At 37.5% G+C, this 19,261-nt stretch overlaps 2 protein-coding genes across 4 annotated transcripts; one reads left to right on the top strand and one right to left on the bottom strand.

Moving 5' to 3' along the window:
• Window positions 1-5,502: 5,502 nt before the first annotated feature.
• Window positions 5,503-10,347, top strand: LOC121644359 (complement factor H-related protein 1-like). 3 transcript variants are annotated; one of them, XM_041992264.1, is made up of 9 exons: window positions 5,503-5,600; window positions 5,777-5,959; window positions 6,369-6,551; window positions 6,642-6,833; window positions 7,820-7,873; window positions 9,230-9,391; window positions 9,477-9,641; window positions 9,978-10,003; window positions 10,187-10,347. In XM_041992264.1, the coding sequence occupies exons 1-9, from the start codon at window positions 5,543-5,545 to the stop codon at window positions 10,196-10,198; spliced, it is 1,035 nt and encodes a 344-aa protein (XP_041848198.1). In that variant the 5' UTR covers window positions 5,503-5,542; the 3' UTR covers window positions 10,199-10,347. The 3 variants fall into 3 exon arrangements, with proteins under 3 accessions (XP_041848198.1, XP_041848196.1, XP_041848199.1); XM_041992262.1 differs by lacking the exons at window positions 9,978-10,003; window positions 10,187-10,347 and having other exon boundaries at window positions 9,477-9,792; XM_041992265.1 differs by lacking the exons at window positions 7,820-7,873; window positions 9,978-10,003; window positions 10,187-10,347 and having other exon boundaries at window positions 9,477-9,792.
• Window positions 10,348-10,376: 29 nt separating this feature from the next.
• zbtb41 (zinc finger and BTB domain containing 41) lies at window positions 10,377-18,834 on the bottom strand. The gene is made up of 11 exons (XM_041992231.1): window positions 18,710-18,834; window positions 17,133-18,233; window positions 16,830-17,037; window positions 16,010-16,079; window positions 15,712-15,859; window positions 15,427-15,556; window positions 15,243-15,338; window positions 14,018-14,124; window positions 13,837-13,942; window positions 13,609-13,697; window positions 10,377-11,616 (listed from the first exon to the last, which is right to left on the bottom strand). Exons 2-11 carry the CDS (start codon window positions 18,199-18,201, stop codon window positions 11,000-11,002), a joined length of 2,640 nt encoding a protein of 879 aa, XP_041848165.1. The 5' UTR covers window positions 18,202-18,233; window positions 18,710-18,834; the 3' UTR covers window positions 10,377-10,999.
• Window positions 18,835-19,261: the final 427 nt, after the last annotated feature.

The raw sequence follows: 19,261 nt of genomic DNA, 5'->3' as shown, positions 1-19,261 counted from the left end.
AGGTGGCCAGACAAGCTGAATGAAAAACAGCAGCAAGCTGTTTAATATTTATCTCCTCGCCTTCTATAAATCAAAACACCCACGTCCCATGTCTTCCTATTCTCAGGATATTCCTTTACTGAAGCATTTAGAAGTAAATGTCGCAGGTGTATATCATTCACGTGAAATCATGCCAAGTATTGCTCGCACCATCGGCTGCAGTCTGCAGAGTTTTGGGGGCAGCTGTGGAGCAAAAAAGCTGCTGAACTGAAAAAGATTTGTGAAGAAAATGGGATCTCCTTTGTGAAACTGGGTAAGATTCATAATATCGGATGGTCTGCATGGAGGCATGAAACACTTACGAATATAAAGACAACTGCCAGCAACAGTGACTTGCAGCATATCTGCACAGAACATTTTTAGTGCTTGACATTGGCAACGTTTTGAAGACCACATCCATTAGGTTTCAGAAGGAAAAGCTGACCATTGCAGAATGTAAGGATGAACTCGTGGAGGCCATTGTACAATTCACACTTCTGCTTGATGGTGAAGGCCACAGGGCACACACTGTTTCTAATGCTGATGCTGACAGAGACAAGACAAACTTACTCAGGGGTTTAACTGAAAAGTTTCAAATTAGATATGACTCTCTGAAGTCATGTGATCATTTCTTAGTACTTAATCCTTCAACGTGGCCTCAGGAAATGCAGGATCTCCACAGTTTTGGAACACAACCGTTTTCAGCATTCTCAAGAAACATTGCCCAAGGACACTTTGGCATAGAGTGAAGGGAGCATGGAATCAGTCCACCCACTTTCCAGTTGGTGGATGACTGCTCTTCCTCCTGGGCTACAATCCAAGGGCGTAGATTTGGGTAGGGACGATAGGGACATGTCCCTACCAATATCCAGCAACTCCTTATTTGTCCCTATGGTTTTTCGTGGCACAGGACAGCTGAGGGTACTGTGCTCTCTGAGCAGCAGCAGAGTTGCTTTAAGTGCCGCCTTATTAACTATTTAAACTGATCTGACTGGCTCCACGCTTTTGTTTTTTGCTGCGTGATTGGCTGTCACTGCTGTCAGTCACTCTGTTCCAAAAGCTAGTTCTTGGTTAGTGCTGAGCGTCTGGCTAGTGTCAGCAATGCTAATGGTGGTTGTCTTCAGTCAAAACTTCAGGAGCAAAGAAAAGAAAGGAGGACATCAGGAGGTATTTTAGAGTGTGTCAATGTAAAAGTTTAAGTCACAAAGAAATTATTTTCCCAGTGCCACTGTGTCATGAATAATGGTGAGCCACTGAGCTAGAAACCTGTTTCTTTATTGTGAATCAATTTGTTATTTTGTCAGGTGACAGAATCATAACTGCAGATAGTTCAGAGAGAGGAGATGATGAGGAAGGTGGAGAGGAAGGTGAGCTTTAGTTCTAAGAGATGTGACTTGATCTACAAACTTGAATAAGCTCTAATCAAAGTCATAATACCACATAGTGAACTGTTTATCTGACCTTCAAATATTATTCTACAGACTAAAATAAAGTTGTTTGATGTGGATCCCTGCAAAAAAAAAGAGCATAATAATTTTAACATGGGCTGTAATTAAAATGAGAAATGAAAAAAATTATTAACATTTCCTCTAACATAACAAATTATATGTAGTTGCAATTAGCCAAAGTGATCACATAAGAGTTTCTTACTCAAAGTGTGCTGTGTAACAATGGTTTATGACTTTATAATTCTTTGTTATTGTTCACATTTCCCTTCAAGGTTTTATTAAGTTTATTAATATAAGTAGTGGATTTCTTGTACTGAAGGATTAAAGAACATTTCTGTTTATAAGTAGATTGCTTGGCGTGGACAGTAGTGATGTGAATTAAATCTGCCAAAAGATGTTTTCATCTCATAAAATCCTAGAAATCATTAAGTAAAATAGACATGTATTCAGTTTAGTAAAAAGACCAGATTTTATTATTACTCACTGAATAGAATTATTCGCATTATAAACTTTTGCTTGATTAGATTTTCTATCCACTCAATTATATGATTGTGCTATTAAACATCTATCAAAAGTGCAATAAAACACTTGAGAACTAGTTGCTCTCTGGACCAATTTTCTGTCCATACCAATGACTAAATTAAACTACTCCCTTGCTACAACCACCCTACACTTATAATAAATAAAGAAACGTTGTCATCCATTTTAACTGTGTTTCTCATTGTGTTTCTAAGCCTATTTATTAAGATCACGTTACCTATGAGGTGAGTACCAAACACCACCTTCTGGTACTCACCTGATTAACTCACTGAAAAACTTATGTGCACCCTTGGCTATGATATTTCTAGACTTTAAAACGTTATGCTGAAGATGAAGTAACTGGGATGTAGCCTGATTTTTGATGATTGGTGTGGAGAATTCTATGTGGTTCTATGATTTCATGGAGAGGCATTTTGTCTAATGAAGTGTACAAATATCATTTGCCCAATAACAGTTAACCCTATAAGGCACGACCTAAGGAAAAATGGGGAGAAAATTAAATTTTTTTTATCTGAACTATTATCCATCCATCCATTACCTGTATCACTTCATCCTGTAAAGGATATAAGAAGAATAATGAAGAAAAATAAATTTTGTATATTTACAGTTTATTACTATATATATGTCAAAAGTACTGTAGTGCAAAATATGTCCACCAGGGGGCAGAAGACAAGTATCAGATTGTGTAAAACAAGGTTTGTGAGCTTAAACTGTTTTTACCACAAATTGAGGCAAAAAGTCTCAGAAACTGTATGTATCAAATATGATACATATAACAATAAAGGATTAAAGACTAAATTATTAATTAATAACTAAATATTCCTTTGTTACAGTTTGCTTGTTTAGTTTATATATTTATACAAGGCTACGATCAAGTAACAAACATGTTTATTTATTAATGGTTTATTTACTTGTTAGTTGGAATAAGAAACAGTAATAAGCAACAAATGTTACCTCAGTTTAAAACTGTTTGTTCTAAACTGTTTATAATCTTAAGAAACAGCTGTTGCCTCTAAGAGAATTACTAACAAAAACCAACTTCCAGCAAAAAGGCCCAATGCTCACGTGTACAACACAGATGAGTAGAAATGAAATGTCAGAAATGTTTTTTAATCACATAATTGCCACTAAAATGTTTTTCTTACCTTTCACGTAGTTTTTATCAAGTCAGCAGTTTTCTTCATAACATCACATAAAAAGGAAAATAGGTGTTAAACAAATTTTATAAAAAATTTCAGAGATCAGAAATTAATAACCTGATATGTTCTTTGAAAAAAAAGTTACATACGTTCAAGTCTCAGATATTTGCTAACATTTAAGTCATTCTGGGCCTTTGTCAAGAGAATAGACGGCATAAAAGCTTAAATTTGAATTCAAATTACGACATTTTTTTGTTTGTTTTGTTTGTTTTGTTTTTTTTTTCTTTTGTTCTTTTTTACTTTTCATGTCCAGCATTGTAGCAAACAGAATGATGATCTCGTTGCTGTGTTGTGCCAAACAAATGTGCTTTGCCAAGAGGAGGTTTATGGGTATTTGGCTGCTCTTGATAATCTGATTTATTTATTTATTTATTTATTTGTTTACTGTCAGTTTACTTTGAATTATGGAATCTATGTAAACCTGCTGGACTTGAGCTAGGTTAGTAATGATAAAATTACAGGCAGCAAATGGTTACTGTTCCATACCTTAAGATTAAAGTTTTTCCAACAAGTTACAAGACCTGGCTTTATTAAGTTTTTTTTCATACCACAGATTATACTGGTCAATGAGTCCATATGATATCAGAAAGGCTTCTCACCATCTACATCACTGTTTACTACAAACGTAAGCCAAACTTAACCCCTTACCGGTCCCAGTACATAACTACTAATCAACAACATTGCAGCCAAGTAGAAAAATTAACTGTGTCATCTGTACTGTAAACAGGGTTTGGCAGGTATTTTGAATGTTTTCTTCTGGTTTTTCTTTGTTTTTGTGTTTATTCTTTTTAGAATGTTACATGGTAGAAAACACAGTGCTTTCATGTGCGATGCAGCCAACCAAGCTCTATTGAAATAAATCTGGTACAATAGAGCAGTGGTTCCCAAATTTTCAAGCCACAACTCCTAAAATAACCAAACTCATACAGAGTCCGTCCGTCCCGTCCCGGGGGTGGATTAGCTCACAGCTGTGACAAAGCACCCGTATACCAAAAAACAGCATCTAACAGAGATAATGCCAAGTTCAGGTGTTTTTATTCACCATTGGTCTAGGGTTAGACAATCACCTGTAAAATATCCTCAGGTAAGAAGCTAACGCTCAGACCGTGGGCCTCGTCATGTTCAACAAGCGCAGACTGTTTAGAAAATAGCAGGAAGTGACATCACCATGCCCATACAAACTCTGACAAATCCAATAATTGACAGAAGTATAGATTAATATTTCAAAAATATATATTATATTTCATAAATGCATGTAGATGCAACAAACCAGATAATTACAGTAATCTGATTACTCTCAGACATCTGATTTTGGTGGCTATGTAAAAGGGCTCAATGTTTCCTAAGAATATCTATCTGTAAATGTTTATAATATTCAAGAAAAACTGGTGTTGTTATATAAATATCTAAATAATACCATTAAAATTTCAGTCAAAATCGAATTGAATCAGGCTGGAAATGAGTGATGATACCCAGCCCGAACAATAACCTTTGACCACAAAACGTTTAATTAGTTCATATTTACTCTGCATGAACATTTGGGCCAAAAGCAGAGAAATTCCCAGCAAGCTTTCTTGAGGTGTTGAGTTCACACACGATGGACATTCAGTCAAAGTTGCCATGTAAACAGCAGTTCGTAGTTTTATGTCGTCACTGTTCAAATTATTTGTTTATTTTAGTTTTTAATGAATTCATGATCTTTATCCAAATAAATTTAAATTATTCATGTTGGGGAAATTGCTGTTTTTATCTGACAATTCAGAAACATGTTTGCTCTGTGTTTACAGTGAAGTCTCCACATGATTGTTTGATTATTTCACATCGCTGCCCTCTGATCAGAAGTTCAGTATGAAATCTCTTCAGTAAATATTCTCATAGATCTTGTAACACACATTTTCTGAAAGATTTAAGGACAGATGGCTAACATCTGTCAGAAACTGTCTGCATTTCATGTCCACTCAAATATAAACACAGATTAAAATAAGAGCAGTTTGATTTAAATGTTATCCTCCCTCATTAAGTGCTCGAGTGTAAAAAAAAAAATAAGCTTTTTGTTGAAATATTTCATGAAGCTTGTTAAAGTAATGTGAAATTAAATTTTAAAAATCAGCAAAAGTAAATGAGTAAAATGTTAGATTTTGGATTTCTATTTACATACTGTGCCTGTTTGTACATTCTGTGCTGACTTCTGAACAACAGGACGGTGAAGGTTCAGCAAAATGTTTACTATTTCTTCACTTCTTATCACTTAGGGGAAATTCCAACAATCATTAACTGGTCCAGATCTGAAAAGGCTTTTAACTCTGCTTTTGTGCAGTGATTTTAATTCCCATCATCATGTGGCTGAGGTGTCTTGGATTTGCTCTCCTGGTCTGGATTCCTGCAGTGCTGCATGGTGGGTATATCAGCTTTTTCTTGAGAGAGATACCTGATACCTTCTTATAATTTTATAAAACAATGTAATATGGACTGTTTTTTATTATTATTATTTTTTTTTTATTTATTATTATTATTTTTTGGGTGGGGTTGGTTGGTTTGTTTTTTTGGGTTTTTTTTCTATTGATGTTTCAGCGCACCTGAATTGCAGCGTTCCCGATCTGAAAGATGGATATTTCATACCCACGGAGAAATCTTATCCTAATGGGAAAACAGTCATTTATTCCTGCGATAAAAGACACAAACCAGTGGTGGAGGGCTGGTGGGCAACCAGCACATGTCAAAACGGTAAATGGGTTCATGAACCAAAGTGTATAGGTAAGTATTTTCTTAATTCTAAAGAATTAAATGGGTTTTTCTCAGGGTGCTTAGAGACTTTCATGGAAGATTTGCTTTAAAAGTAATCATGTCAAAGAAATAAAAAAAGATTTAACCAGTTGAAAAGTAAAAATGATGTTTGCAAGCTCTTGTGGCACCCAAACATAAGATGAGATTTCATTCTTACATTGTGGTGGTCCTTAACTTACTAGTGTTTAAATTGTAATAAATATTGTCAACAACGTGGGGATTAATCAAGTGTACTCATGCACTTTTAAAAAGTTGAAAACTTAAAATACTTTCAGAAAAAGTCATTTGTGGCTTCATTTCTTAATTACATGTAATTATTACATTTAAATTTACAGTAATATATAATCTGAAAGGGTTTATCTCTTCTTTTCTTCTTTAGATGAAACAGCCTGCATTCTACCAACTATTCCCAATGCAAAGCCCAGTCAAGTCCCAAAGGGTTGGTATAAAGACGGGACTTCAATGCCAGTGTACTGTAAAGAGGGATATGAAACTGAAGGCTCAACGCCTTCATATATTACATGTATAAATGGAAATTGGACCTCTCTGCCAGTCTGTGGGAGTAAGTTTGTTAGATGTGTTGTTTTATTCAGCTATAAAAGAGCACCTTTTTTTGTTATAACTTAAGAAATGTTTATTGTTTTATCTACAGAAAGTTCAGGGGGATGCACTAAGCCACCAAAGTCACCTGATGCAGTCATCATTGATCAGCAATATGAGGAGGTATTTCCTCATGGGTCAAGTGTGAGATATCAATGTAGACAGGGATATGCTATGGCTGGAGGAAAGACCGAAGCATCGATCTTATGCACAGCCGGGAATTGGCAAGCAGGCGAAGTGTGCAGTAAGTAGACATCTGCAGAGTCACTGGTGGCTTTTGTCATTGGTTTTATTAGCAATAAATCACTTAAAAGTAGAAACAACAATGAAAAAAGTAATACGGGAAGTAAAAAGAAAACACTAATTATTATTATTATTATTATTATTATTATTATTATTATTATTATTTAAAGAAAAGTCAGTAAATTTTCCAAAATGCAATAAAAACTTAAAACTAATGATGTTTGGATTAATACCAAAATATCTATTCTACCGACACCAGCTTTTTTATGTTCTAGAATCGATTTTCATGTTAGAATATAGATATTTTAGTGATTTGGGGTTGAAGAGCAGTCTACCACAAAGTGGAATACAGTGGAAAGTAACTATAGTATCAGGATCTTTTGTAAATTATACCCAGTTGGCAGGAACTACTTTTTCTTATGCCTGCCAGAGTTATAAGTGAACTGGCACAGCATCGGTGCAGCTGCTCAACTTTTACTCACTCAGGTCGTAGCATCACGTGTAGAGCTGTACAGCAGCGGCATGGCTATCAGAACCTAAAACAGCAGTCCGTACAGGCAACATGGATTATACAACTGCTCAGCACAACATTGAAGCAAAGTACAGCTCAATCCTCTTCATTAAGGTTTTGTGGAATTAGGAGGGTTAAAAAATCAGCCAGTGGAGGTGATCTTTTGAGGAAACTGACACAAATAGAAATGTATTGGATATTTACACTTGACATAATAGTAATTGACTTAGTAATATCTGTTTTCTGACCTGAGATTTTTTATTACAACCAATGAAAACAAGGCTTTAAACCTTTCCTCTAATTTGGACAGGAATACTTCTGAGTCATAATATTAGTATTACTATCACTTGAATAAATGGAGACAATCTGCTAAAGTAAAAAGTCTTCTATCAGGCTAATATTTTTGGTCATTGTGAAAGAAAGATATAAGAACCCAAAGTTTCAACTCACAGATGTGTCTGCTGTGTGTCTTTCAGAAGCTTCTACTGGCTCCACATCAAAGGACAAAGAAACTTCACCATTTACGACAAGTAAAGAAGCAGATTTCCTTTTAAGTAACATTCTGATAGATATCTAAACCAAACAGATCCTTTGACTGATGTATTTCACAGGCAGTTACAGTCAATAACAAAGCTTTTCTCATCTGAGGACAGAAAGTTACGGGGCCGGTTGTTCAAACATAATCCGATGGGATTTCAGTTATTGGATAGGATCAAATCTTGAAAATGGGTCGTTCAAAAGGGAAATCCGAATTCCGAAATCAGCTTGGATCACATAATCCAATCCTGGTTGTTATCCGGATAAAACCCAAAGTTTGGGTTGTTCAAAACATTTGAGTACGATCCGGATAACTTTGATCCAAAAGAACAGGATTATCCTGATCCCAACAGAGGGTAGGATTACAAGGCAGGTTTCAGGAAGAAACTGTGGTTCAACCTAACAGTTGATCAAATAATGGAACTTTTTATTTGGTGCATATGCTTATATTTGTATTTTGCACCTGACCTGTTACAGGGATAAAGTGTTTATAGGCAGATAGGCTACCTACTAAGCCTTTCAGCATAGTAAAGCAAAAATAAAAACATGACATTATCATGTCCCCATGAAATAAACCCCCAAACAAATCAAATAACAAACACAAATAATTTTTTTCAATTTTCCTGTTATTCCTTACTTCATAATCAGAAAAGAGCCTGTAAAAACAGAACAGAACGATTGCATCCCTCACCACACGTCCTGTCTGTCCATCATTCTGACAGAATGCAGAGATTGAGCCGATGTTGTGCCGAGAAAAGCACCCCCACTGTGAAAAGCATCATTGTTTAATTTTTTTTATTCTCTGTGTAATATATATATATTTTTCTTTTTATCAGCAGGTTAGCTCAGGCTTTTAGTAAGTTTTTAAGCGTAATAATGAATACTCGCCATCTACAGGCAAGATGCTGTTATTGCGCTTCTTGAGAGGGGGTGCTTTTTTTGGCACAACACCGGTGCTTCAACACAGGGCTCAGGTGTGTCATCAACATCGTCCCATTCCACTTAGTGGCAATGTTATGCAGGACAATACATGCATGTATTCTGTAAGTAGTTTATGCATGCAAACCGTCTCTTCTACCTGTTGTTCTTCATATGGCAGCGCACACGGATTTACATGCTGGAAATCCAGATTTGGTGAAAAACAGGATTTTGGATCAGAGTGATCCAATCCTATTTTGCTTTGAACAGCCGGGGTAAAAGTAAGCCAGAATACATGTTCCGCCATCCCGAAAAATGGGATTCCCAAATCAAGATTAAATCTTTTGAGCAACCGACCCAAGATGATAAACTTCAGTATGACAGCCGATGTTTGTGGTTTACAAAACATTTCAATAAATTTTTCTTTCCAGTTGACAGATGTGGAGCATTCCCTGTCGTTAAGGATGGTGATTTTATCCCAGATGGTCAACGTTCATTAAAGTTCCAGTGTGCACTTCATTATAAATTAGTTGGTCCAGAGACAGTGGTGTGTTACAGCAACAGGCAATGGTCTGAGGTTCCCACCTGTAGAGGTAAAAATCCACACATATAGTTTTTATTCCACACATCTGTTATAGATCCAGGAAAAATGCTCATGTGTTTGTTTCTTGTGTGCAGAAAACTACTGCTCTGTGAACACTGAAGAATATACCGACTTAGAAAATATTGGAGTCAAATACATACCAAATGGTTACACAGAGAAACTGAATTGTGTGAATAGGTTTAATTTTCGTAATTATGCTTTGGTGGAGTGTAACGATGGAATACCAAAGATATCCCGATGTAAGTACCACTTTAAGTTCATTATATTTATTTGTTATATTTTGCATTTAAAATGGAGTAAAATCAATAATCTTCTCTAATTACTTGCACTGAACAAAGCATCATATCATTCAGCACAAAGTGTCTTCAAAAAATACAAATTGCGTAACCAGTAAAAAAAATATTTATAATGGGGTAAGAGGGCTGTAGGCTGGTCTGAGTCAGCGGGATTATGGCTGGTCTGCCTCTAATTAAGGAAGCAACAATGAAATGAGAACAGAAAAGTATTTAAACATTTAGAAAACCAACTTTAATGACAGGTTTTTATTTCTGTTGTGCTTTAAAATAACTTTACAGGTTGTAACAAAGCCCAGATAAATTTGGTGAGTTTTCCTCTTTTATTTAAAATAAACTCCACATTTATGTTCTACTTATTGATGCACACATTTTATCTAGAGGTAGCAAATGAAGCATCCCTACTCTGACCTTTATTATATTAATCTACATTTATATTTTACTATTTAAACTACAATTAACTGGTCATTAATCTTGTGTTTTGTAACCAGGGTATCTGCTAGAATCGGGGTGAGATGACAAAATGAAGACAAATATCAGTGTGGAGGATTTTAAGAAGAATTATGATCATACTGTCACACACTGTGCTGACTTGTCTGTGTTCAAAGCAAAAAAATATGAACTTCAATAAAGTTTTCTGCTGGAAGTTTAACAGGAAGTTTCCTGAAACTGTCGGCTTTATTTTGATGCTTAAATCCTGTCTCAAAAGAATCCATCCATCCGTCTGTCTGTCCATCTGTCCATCCAGTCCTGGTTCTGCTGCAGGAGACACATCTTTCTTCTTGATAATGATTTTATTGGTTATGACACAAAGTTTGAGTACAGCACCCATAAATTATACATAAAATGACACAAAATAAAATCCACCACCAACCACCTCAGGAAGCAACAGCTTCTCTCTCTGGATGAACTCCAGAGTTTTTTCTTTAATTTCATCTGCACACACACTGTTGATTGCATGAGTTTATAAAAAAGAAAAATACCCAGAATCTCTGACAGGTCTGACAGACCATGCACCGGTTACAGTAACAGTAAAGGTTTATTTAGCTGTTTATTCCGGCCAGTATTACATGGTTAACATGAATGATTCTTTATTCTTTACATTATTTGCTGATTATTTGTAATAGGTGAATAATTAGAAGAGCTCCATTTCCTGATTTATCAGTTCATCATGCATGTTTTTGCTAATCCAGTGAAAGAGAAAACATACAGCATATACCTGCTAATAAAAACAAACATAAACGCTCGATGTTCATGTTAATGTGAAGGATCTCTAAAGATTTGCTGAGGATTGCTGAGGAGCATCAGTGAGTGTGATCACTGTTTGACATGCTCTGTACAGATGAAGATGAATCCAGACCCAGCAGTGTGCCAAGGTAGTACTGCTCTCGAGGGTCCAGTATCTGATCGGACCTGACGGGGTGGACGATGTTGGCAGGCTGAGGGGTGAGGGTGTACTTCTCTATGAAGGCCAGGTCTGTGCTGGCTTGGTAGCCAGAGTTCTGCTGCTGTCCTTGCATGCTAACCACGCAGTGAGCCTGGGTGGACAGAGACGAGGCCCTGTGCACATGCAAGTCACCCTGCGCACCTTCCATTTGAACATGGATCAATGCAACAGGCACACAGACATTTGTAGGAGGGGAGGTGCCCCGCAAAGCTGACTTAGGTCCAGCATGGTATGTCTTGGAGGATTCCTCAAAAGGAACTGGGACAATTTTGTCCTCGTTGGGGGGCTGGTCAGTAAACCGGGCACTGTGCACGTGATCCACGTGATATTTTAGCTTGTCTTTTCTCTTGAAGGTGGCACTGCAGTGGGGACAGTTAAAAGGACGAGCATCTGAGTGAATGACCATGTGCTTTGTCAGGGTCTTCTTGATCCGAAATGTCTGATGGCACTCGGGGCATCTGTGGGGTTTCTCACCTGTAACACAAAGTTTGGTCAGGTGGTCATTTGTGCTGCTCGTAAAGTTGCACCAGTGATTCAACGTTTTCATGCGGTCTTGCAGCTGGAAACTGCTGACACCACTAAATCTTAACATATCTGATATGTGAGGGGCACGAATAGGAGCAATACTGAAATTATAGGCTGTCTTTTGTTATTTCTAAATCAAAATGGATGGAAATTACTTCAGAGCTACTATCTGGTACACAGCATATTTTCCTCTGTGATTAATGCAGCTACGTGCTGTCCATGTTCAATAAACTAAAATTAGAGTTGACCTATATCTATAAATTAACTTAATGATAAATCTAATAGCAACGATCCAAATAAAAGATGTAGTACAACATACAGCACCAGTCAAAAGTCATTAGATTCACTTTCCCATTGTATCTAATGGAAAAATGTGTCCAAACGTTTGACAGGTGCTGTTTATACAGTAATCATTTGTAAGATGCACTGAAGAAAGAACATGTGGATTTGTTTCTATTGCTCTAACAACCAAAATGTTTTTCTATTTTATTTTATTCTAATGGCCCACCACCACTCCCCCTTTGAAGGACAACTTTAGTTAAATTTGTTTTAATTTCATATTAACATATTTTCCTAAATTAATAAACTAATTAATTTTGAAAATGAAATTATTTGATTCAGTTTAGTAGGTAGTAGACATGATAACACAGGACAAAACTGACAGTTGACTAGACAAGATGAGACAAGAGACAGGACAGATTAACTGGGCCAAAAAAAGGGGAAAGATTTTTGTATGTGTGGGGGAGAGCATGTAATTGTGTGAGGGTTTGGGGGTGTCATTGTTCTGCCTATTTAAATGGTGACAGTAGTCACTGCTGCTTGGTGACATGGCGTTTACCGCACTGAACATGGAACACAGAAAGCCCAGGAGAGCGGTGTCTCAGAAAATCACAGACCAACATGTTGAGACCATCTTCAAACAGCTGGATGCTCCTGTGACTACAGACGTGACGTTTAAGGTCCATGGGGCTGTGGCCAACCTCCCTGGACGTGGCCGCAAATTGAAGAGACGAATAATACCAATGGTAACCAAAGAACCCAGAACAACCTCTGAAGACATTAAAGGTGAACTTTAAGGTCAGATCGAACGATTTATTGCTGTTTCAGCCAAAGTGGATTTCATGGGAGACGAGCAAGAGGAGGACACCACTGTTGAAAGCAAGACTGAAATTTGCCACAATGCATATTGACAAGCCACAAAGCTTCTGAGAGAAAATCCTTTGGACAGATGAGACAAAACTGTAGCTTTTTGGCAAGGCACATCAGCGCTATGCTCACAGAGAAATGAAGCCCACAGAGAAAAGAAGGCTGCCCCTGCTGTGAAACATGGAGGAGGCTCAGTTATGTTCTGGGCTGCTTTGCTGCATCTGGCAGATCTGGTGTCTTTAATCTGTGCAGGGTACAATCAAATCTCACGACTATCGAAGCACTCTGAAGCGACAGAAAGCTTGTGTCAGTCGCAGGTGGTGGGTCTTCCAACAGAAAAATGATCCAAAACACAGCTACAAGTAACCAAGATTAACTGAGAACAAAACATTGGACTATTCTGTGAGTTCGGCTCTAAATCCTGTTGGTTTTATTTCAATACATAATTTGTGACTGCTAATAAATTAGGTTCAGATCATAGAACTGAGGTTGAGCTGGGTACCTGTGGTATATAAAGGCAACATCAAAGCATCCAAACAGCCAAAATAGTCTCAGAGTCCTGGGGTTATCAGGACTTTGCTGACGGGTGACGTTTGAGTTGTGTGACAAAGTTTAAATATTATTTCTGGTAATAAACCCCTTTCACAATGATAGCTGCCACCAACTAACCTTCCTCTGTCTGATTAAAAAAATCTTTAGATTAAAAAAAGACAGTCGCTACCACTTTATTGTCACGTCAGTCATTCTCATTCTCTTCAACTTTGTATTTTTAAGCAAAGTCATTTGTTTCCTTACCTGAGTGAGTCCTGAAGTGCATCTCTAAACTGGACTTTCCTTTAAATTCTTTCTTGCAAACCTCACACTGATGCACAGCAGTTTTATATCTGGAGAAATAAAAATTAATAAAAGGATTATTTGTTTGTTTGAGGAAAATCTGGAGGAGCACCACAGTAGAAATGCTGCCATTACAAAATGTTACTGCCCAAAATAGAAAAGGAAAGAAAATCAGCCTTTATGACATACTTCTGCCAAATTTTCTCTCCTAAATGAACACTTTTGTAGTGGACTGTCAGGTGATCGTGGCGTCTGAAGCACTTCCCACATTCTTCACACTGATGCGCCTTCTCACCTGTAATGATCATAGATTACAGCCGAGTCAACACGGATTGGTAAAGTGTAAGAAGGCTGTCGGTCTAATGCTCACCAGAGTGTATTTTCTGATGTTTGGTCAGGTGATCGTGGCGTATGAAGGTTTTCCCACACTGGTCACACTCATAGCGCTTGTCGTCACGGTGAACTCTGAGATGGAGCCTGTAAGATGAAATGTTTGCTCACTACACCCTGTTCCTAATTATTCTTTTTTTGTTCATTTCTCCTAAACAATCAACGTCAGGGACATTGAATATGATTTTTTAATCATGAAAAATGGGTCATATGATGATCTGGTTTTTATAACATTTTTCTTCATTTAGTCAGAATTCATCGATCCAGATTATCTCTACATGTTTAGTAACCTTGACGACCTGAACTGACTCACCTCATAATGCAAACTGAAGTCACATCTATTAAGTAACAATTTCATTCATTTCTTTTCCTATATATATATATATATATATATATATATATATATATATATATATTATCATTATTATTATAAACTACCTCATTTTTTTCATTTAATTGTTTGTTTTTTGAAATTTACAACATTGCACATTTTTTAATGAATTCCTTTATCTATACTTAAATACTTGTTGGTCTCATTTGTTTTGTGTTTTAAGTGTGTGTGTATGTGTGTGAGAGAGAGAATGAGAAGGTGTTTTTTTTTTGTTGTTGTTATTTTATATTCTTTTCAATATGCAAACATTGTTGTTTTATTGCAACTCATATATGAAAAGTGCTTTACAAATAAAATGGGATTTTTAATATTGGTTGATATTAAAAATCAGAATTTGACTTTGTCTTTGCGAAAGAAGCTGATTTTATGCATGTAGGTGATTTGTTACAACTGTGAACCGAATCCACCAGAAGTCACTTTATCCTCCTCATTTATGATGTTTCTGACAGTTTTCAAGCCTTAAATTTAGAAATGTCATCATCTTGTCTCCAGTTATTACAGGTGCTGTTTTAAAAAGCAGAATTTGCCGTTATCTCTGCGAGAGAAGCTGTTATTTGGCATATGGTTGCTTTGCCACAGCTGATCATGTTATACACTAAAACCCCTCTATCCTCCTTATTTATTAAGATTCTGACAGTTTTCAAGTCTTAGGAAGACCCATTTCATATATTACTTAACCACTCAGTCGTCAGTTTTGGCCCCCATATTGTATGGCTGATACCCCAGAACTAAATTCTTCACAGGAAAAACTAAAACCCAAATGTTTCATCTTATACACAGCCAATCATCAGGAATGCCGTATAAACCTCCAAACCTGTAGGAGCTGTTGTAACGAAAACTTTGACCACAAATACTACAGAGATGAGGCTTCTCTCCACTGTGGATCCTCAAGTGCTCCCTTAAAGTCGACCTGCAGCAAAAAAACATTATTTAACTTGTTTGTTTTGCCAGCATATTATTATTACAAAATAAAACTATAATAAGATATAAAAATGCACCTTTCTCGTACTGATTTCCCACAAATAAAGCAGGTCCATTTCCTCTTGCCTCCATGTGTGCACTCAATGTGCCTCTTTTTGTTGCCAGTGTCATTAAACTGACGACCACAGATTTCACATGGAAAAGGACCTGGGAATGAGACCGAATAAAGTAACAAATCCCATTCATAACAGTGTAATCTTTTTAAGGTTTTAATGATAGATTTGCTTTTTACATTGAAAAGTGTTCACTATGTCTGGCTTTTATGGATGCAAACTAAAAGGTTCTCATGATGCATTTCCTACCTAGGTGATACTTTTCTTGGTGCTTCAGCCTTGCGAACCTGGATCTGAAGTATTCGTCACAGAAGGTGCATTTAAAAGGCCGGTCCTGGGTGTGCAGGATCATGTGCTCCTGCAGATGAGGCCTGCGGCTGAAGCTCTTCGAACAAATCTGCTTAAGTCAATTGGACAGTTTCAGGTGATTTAGAGTTAAATATTCTGTCTATATACACGTTTTAAAATGTATTCTTATGCGGCATACACATGCAAATAATGAAGTGAATAACAACTGAATAAAACTAAAACTGAAATTAGTGCTTACAGTACACTTCCAGCCTTCACTCTTCTTCTTCTTCTTGGTAAAAAACTGTTGGATGTGGTCTGGATGGAACCTGGAAGGACAGGGAAGACTTTTAACACTAAAGCAATACAGCTGATATGCTGGTGTTTTCACAGAAATTAATCAGCACGTCTGTGAAGCTTATTCTCCAAAAATGTCACTGAAACAAGCATTCAGGACAATATTAAAATCTATCTGATGCTAAAGCCATTTTAAGGTGTATAATGGGAGTTTTTGTTACTCAATCCCTCCACTACTTCCCTCTGGCGCCAACAGTTTCTCTGAGATGTATCAGTTACTAGTAGATTGTACAGTGGTGATCGAAACAATAAGCAACGTCCCTCTGGGTGTAAATGATATCAACAATACATTACAACAATAAATTTCAATCTCATCTTTCACTGCACCATAATGAGATCCAACTTTGTACATCACTGACTTAATAAACATTTATGAACTGAAAATTGGACCATGTAATTTTTTTTTTTTTATTCTTTTTTATCTAATTTTGTGTTTTCCATAATTTTTCTTACAAATTCTGTTTTATAATTCAACCTCATTTTCTCTGGTTGAATCTCTCTCTCTCTCTCTCTCTCTTAGGTTGTACTTATGTGGACAAGAGAACATCTCAGGGACGTCCAATTCCGGTCCTTCAGGTCCACTTTTCTACAGGTTTTAAATGTTTTCTGCTCCAACACATCTGAGTTACATGGATCTCCAGAATAGCTTGTTATCAAGTTCAGCACAAGCCTTCACAAGACAAACCTGGTATTGCTAACAGATGAATGTGGGTACATCTCACCTTCTGACATGTTTCCCCAGGGTTTTCTTGCTGGCATGAAGTTTGTTGCAGAACGGACATTTGTGCTCTTTTTTTGGTAAGGGAGCATCGCTGCTGTGCTTCTTTTTGTGAACGGTCAGGTTAGACTTTGTGGAGTAGCACTGAAGGCAGATGTCACACTGGAATGGTTTCTCTCCAGTGTGCACTCTGGTATGACTCTCATATTTCCCTAAAAAAAAATGCAATTAAAGGTGCATCAAGTTACAATCATTTGTGACCATGGTAACAGGTGATACTCTAAAGGGAATACAATCTAATGCCCACCTGCACGGTCAAAGGTCTTATCACATTTGGGACACTTGAGGGTCTTCTTGCTGGAGGTTTGGATGATGACTGGAGCTAGACCTTCGGGATACGCTGAACTCCGGTTGGAGCTTCCTGCCGCTGGCGCACGAACAACTGGCTTTTGCACATCCTGTTGCTTCGACCCCTCAGTTAGTGAAGCCTGCTGACTCTTCTGAGAAATACTCCCTGCGTTCACGTCTCCTTCATCCTCTCCATCTTCATCCATTACATCATCCCCATGAGTTTGTTTAGAGCTCTCATTCCCACTTAGTTCTGGCATCTGGTTTTCTGCAACCACCCCTACTGCTTCATCTTCCTGTCTTGATGATACAGTTCCTTGTTTTTCCTCAAGATTCAAAGAGGACTTTACATCATCTCTCTTATATTTAGTGGGTGTCTTCCTCCTACGAGCCGATGTCCGTGTGGTTGCACTCCTCGTCTTCACCTCTTCAGCTAAGGTCTCCTGCTGAACATCACTGTGAGTCTCAGCTAAATTTCCCTGCAAGGAAATTTCTGTGGCAAGCTCTACCTCAGGAGGCTCTCTCGTTTCAGCCTTGCCATGGATCACACCACCAGAGTCCCAACACAACAGCTTTAATATATCCATCATATCCAAGAATCGCGCTGCCTCAGCTACAGCTGGAAGATCCTTCTCTGCAACGGTGCACTCTGCAGTATACAGGAAGCCAAGCAGATGCTGGAAAACTGAATCTTTCACATGGTCCAGTGTCACATAAGCTGTGGCAGAAGGATTCTTGGAGAGCTCTGCATGGAAGTAGCTGCTCCCATGGGCCAACACCACCTTATGGGCACTGTAAACTGTCCCACCTACAGACACTGACACGTCACAGAATTTCTGGCGGGTTCGGTCCTCATTCAAAAACTTGAGGAGGTTGTGATTGTGCTGAGGCATAGTCAAGTGTCTGAACTGTGGAGATGATTCTTGGACAGCTTCAGAGTTTGATGAGACACTGGTTGCAGGGCCACTGGTGGCACTGGCCAACCTTCCACGCTTAGGACGCAACATAGTACAAGTGTTTTTCTTCATTGGAGAGGCTGTTTGTATACCATGGACCAATCCTGAAATAAAAAAAAAAGGAAGGCAATTTTTTTAAGCACTGACAGCACTGTGATATACACATCAATACCGTAAATACATTATTAACACTGAGCTAACGCTATAACCCTGTTGTAGTGTGAAGTTATAATGAAAGGTGTGACTAAAAAGATGCACAATAACGACCTATGAGCAACGTTTAAGACATTTCTTCTGCTATTACAAAACAGTAACATAATCCCTTGTTATTATGACACCAATCAGCAGATGGGAAAAAAACTCGCAGAAATGTGATGTTAAATAAGCTTAGCCAAAGACGTTATTGTAAATTATTGACAGTTAAATTTGCTAACTCGCTCCCCACCTCAAGGACCCCCTCTTTAATTACGTTAACAGCCTGACGGGCTGGGCCCCCCTCCGAGGAGAGCGTTGACAAACGACCTTTAACGTTACCTCGGAACCTCGTATTACTATCCAGGCGAAACAAAAATAGTCTTACCTAAGACATGTCGGAGGTAATCAAAGTTTAAACCCCCACCGAAGTGAGAAAGGGTTTAGATAAAGAGAGGAAAAATAATTTCCTGATTATCTCTAACCTCCACCAGATATGTCGGACACCGTAACAAACCGTTCGCCCATTGGTTGGTGCAGCTTTTGTCCGTCAGCGCTCATGTTTAATGGCGTAGGATTTTTTTTAAGCAAAAATGCACCATTTGTTGTGATTTGGGTAGTGTTTACCTTGTACCGTATGTTTAGAATAAAAAGTGGTTTACTTAAATATAAAACATAAATGTGTTACCATTTAGTGCCTGACACGATGGCATCATGGGTAATGTAGTCTAAAAGAAGTCAGGCGTTTTTTGTTTTTTTTTTATGTTTGTTTTTTCTTTTTTTGTTTGTTTGTTTTTTCTACAGTATGTACATAAAATCAGTAATACAGTCAACAATCACAGAGTTTAATCACAGGTCTGAAACGTCAAACTTGAAAAAAAAGAAAACTAAAACTAAATGAATTCACAAAGATTAAAAGTAAGTGGCTTGGTAAAAGTGA

The sequence above is a fragment of the Melanotaenia boesemani genome, chromosome 8, assembly GCF_017639745.1.
Source record: "Melanotaenia boesemani isolate fMelBoe1 chromosome 8, fMelBoe1.pri, whole genome shotgun sequence".
In the NCBI taxonomy this organism is placed as follows: domain Eukaryota; kingdom Metazoa; phylum Chordata; class Actinopteri; order Atheriniformes; family Melanotaeniidae; genus Melanotaenia; species Melanotaenia boesemani.
Note: the sequence above shows the minus strand (reverse complement) of the source record. Positions and strands in the feature narration are given on the sequence as shown.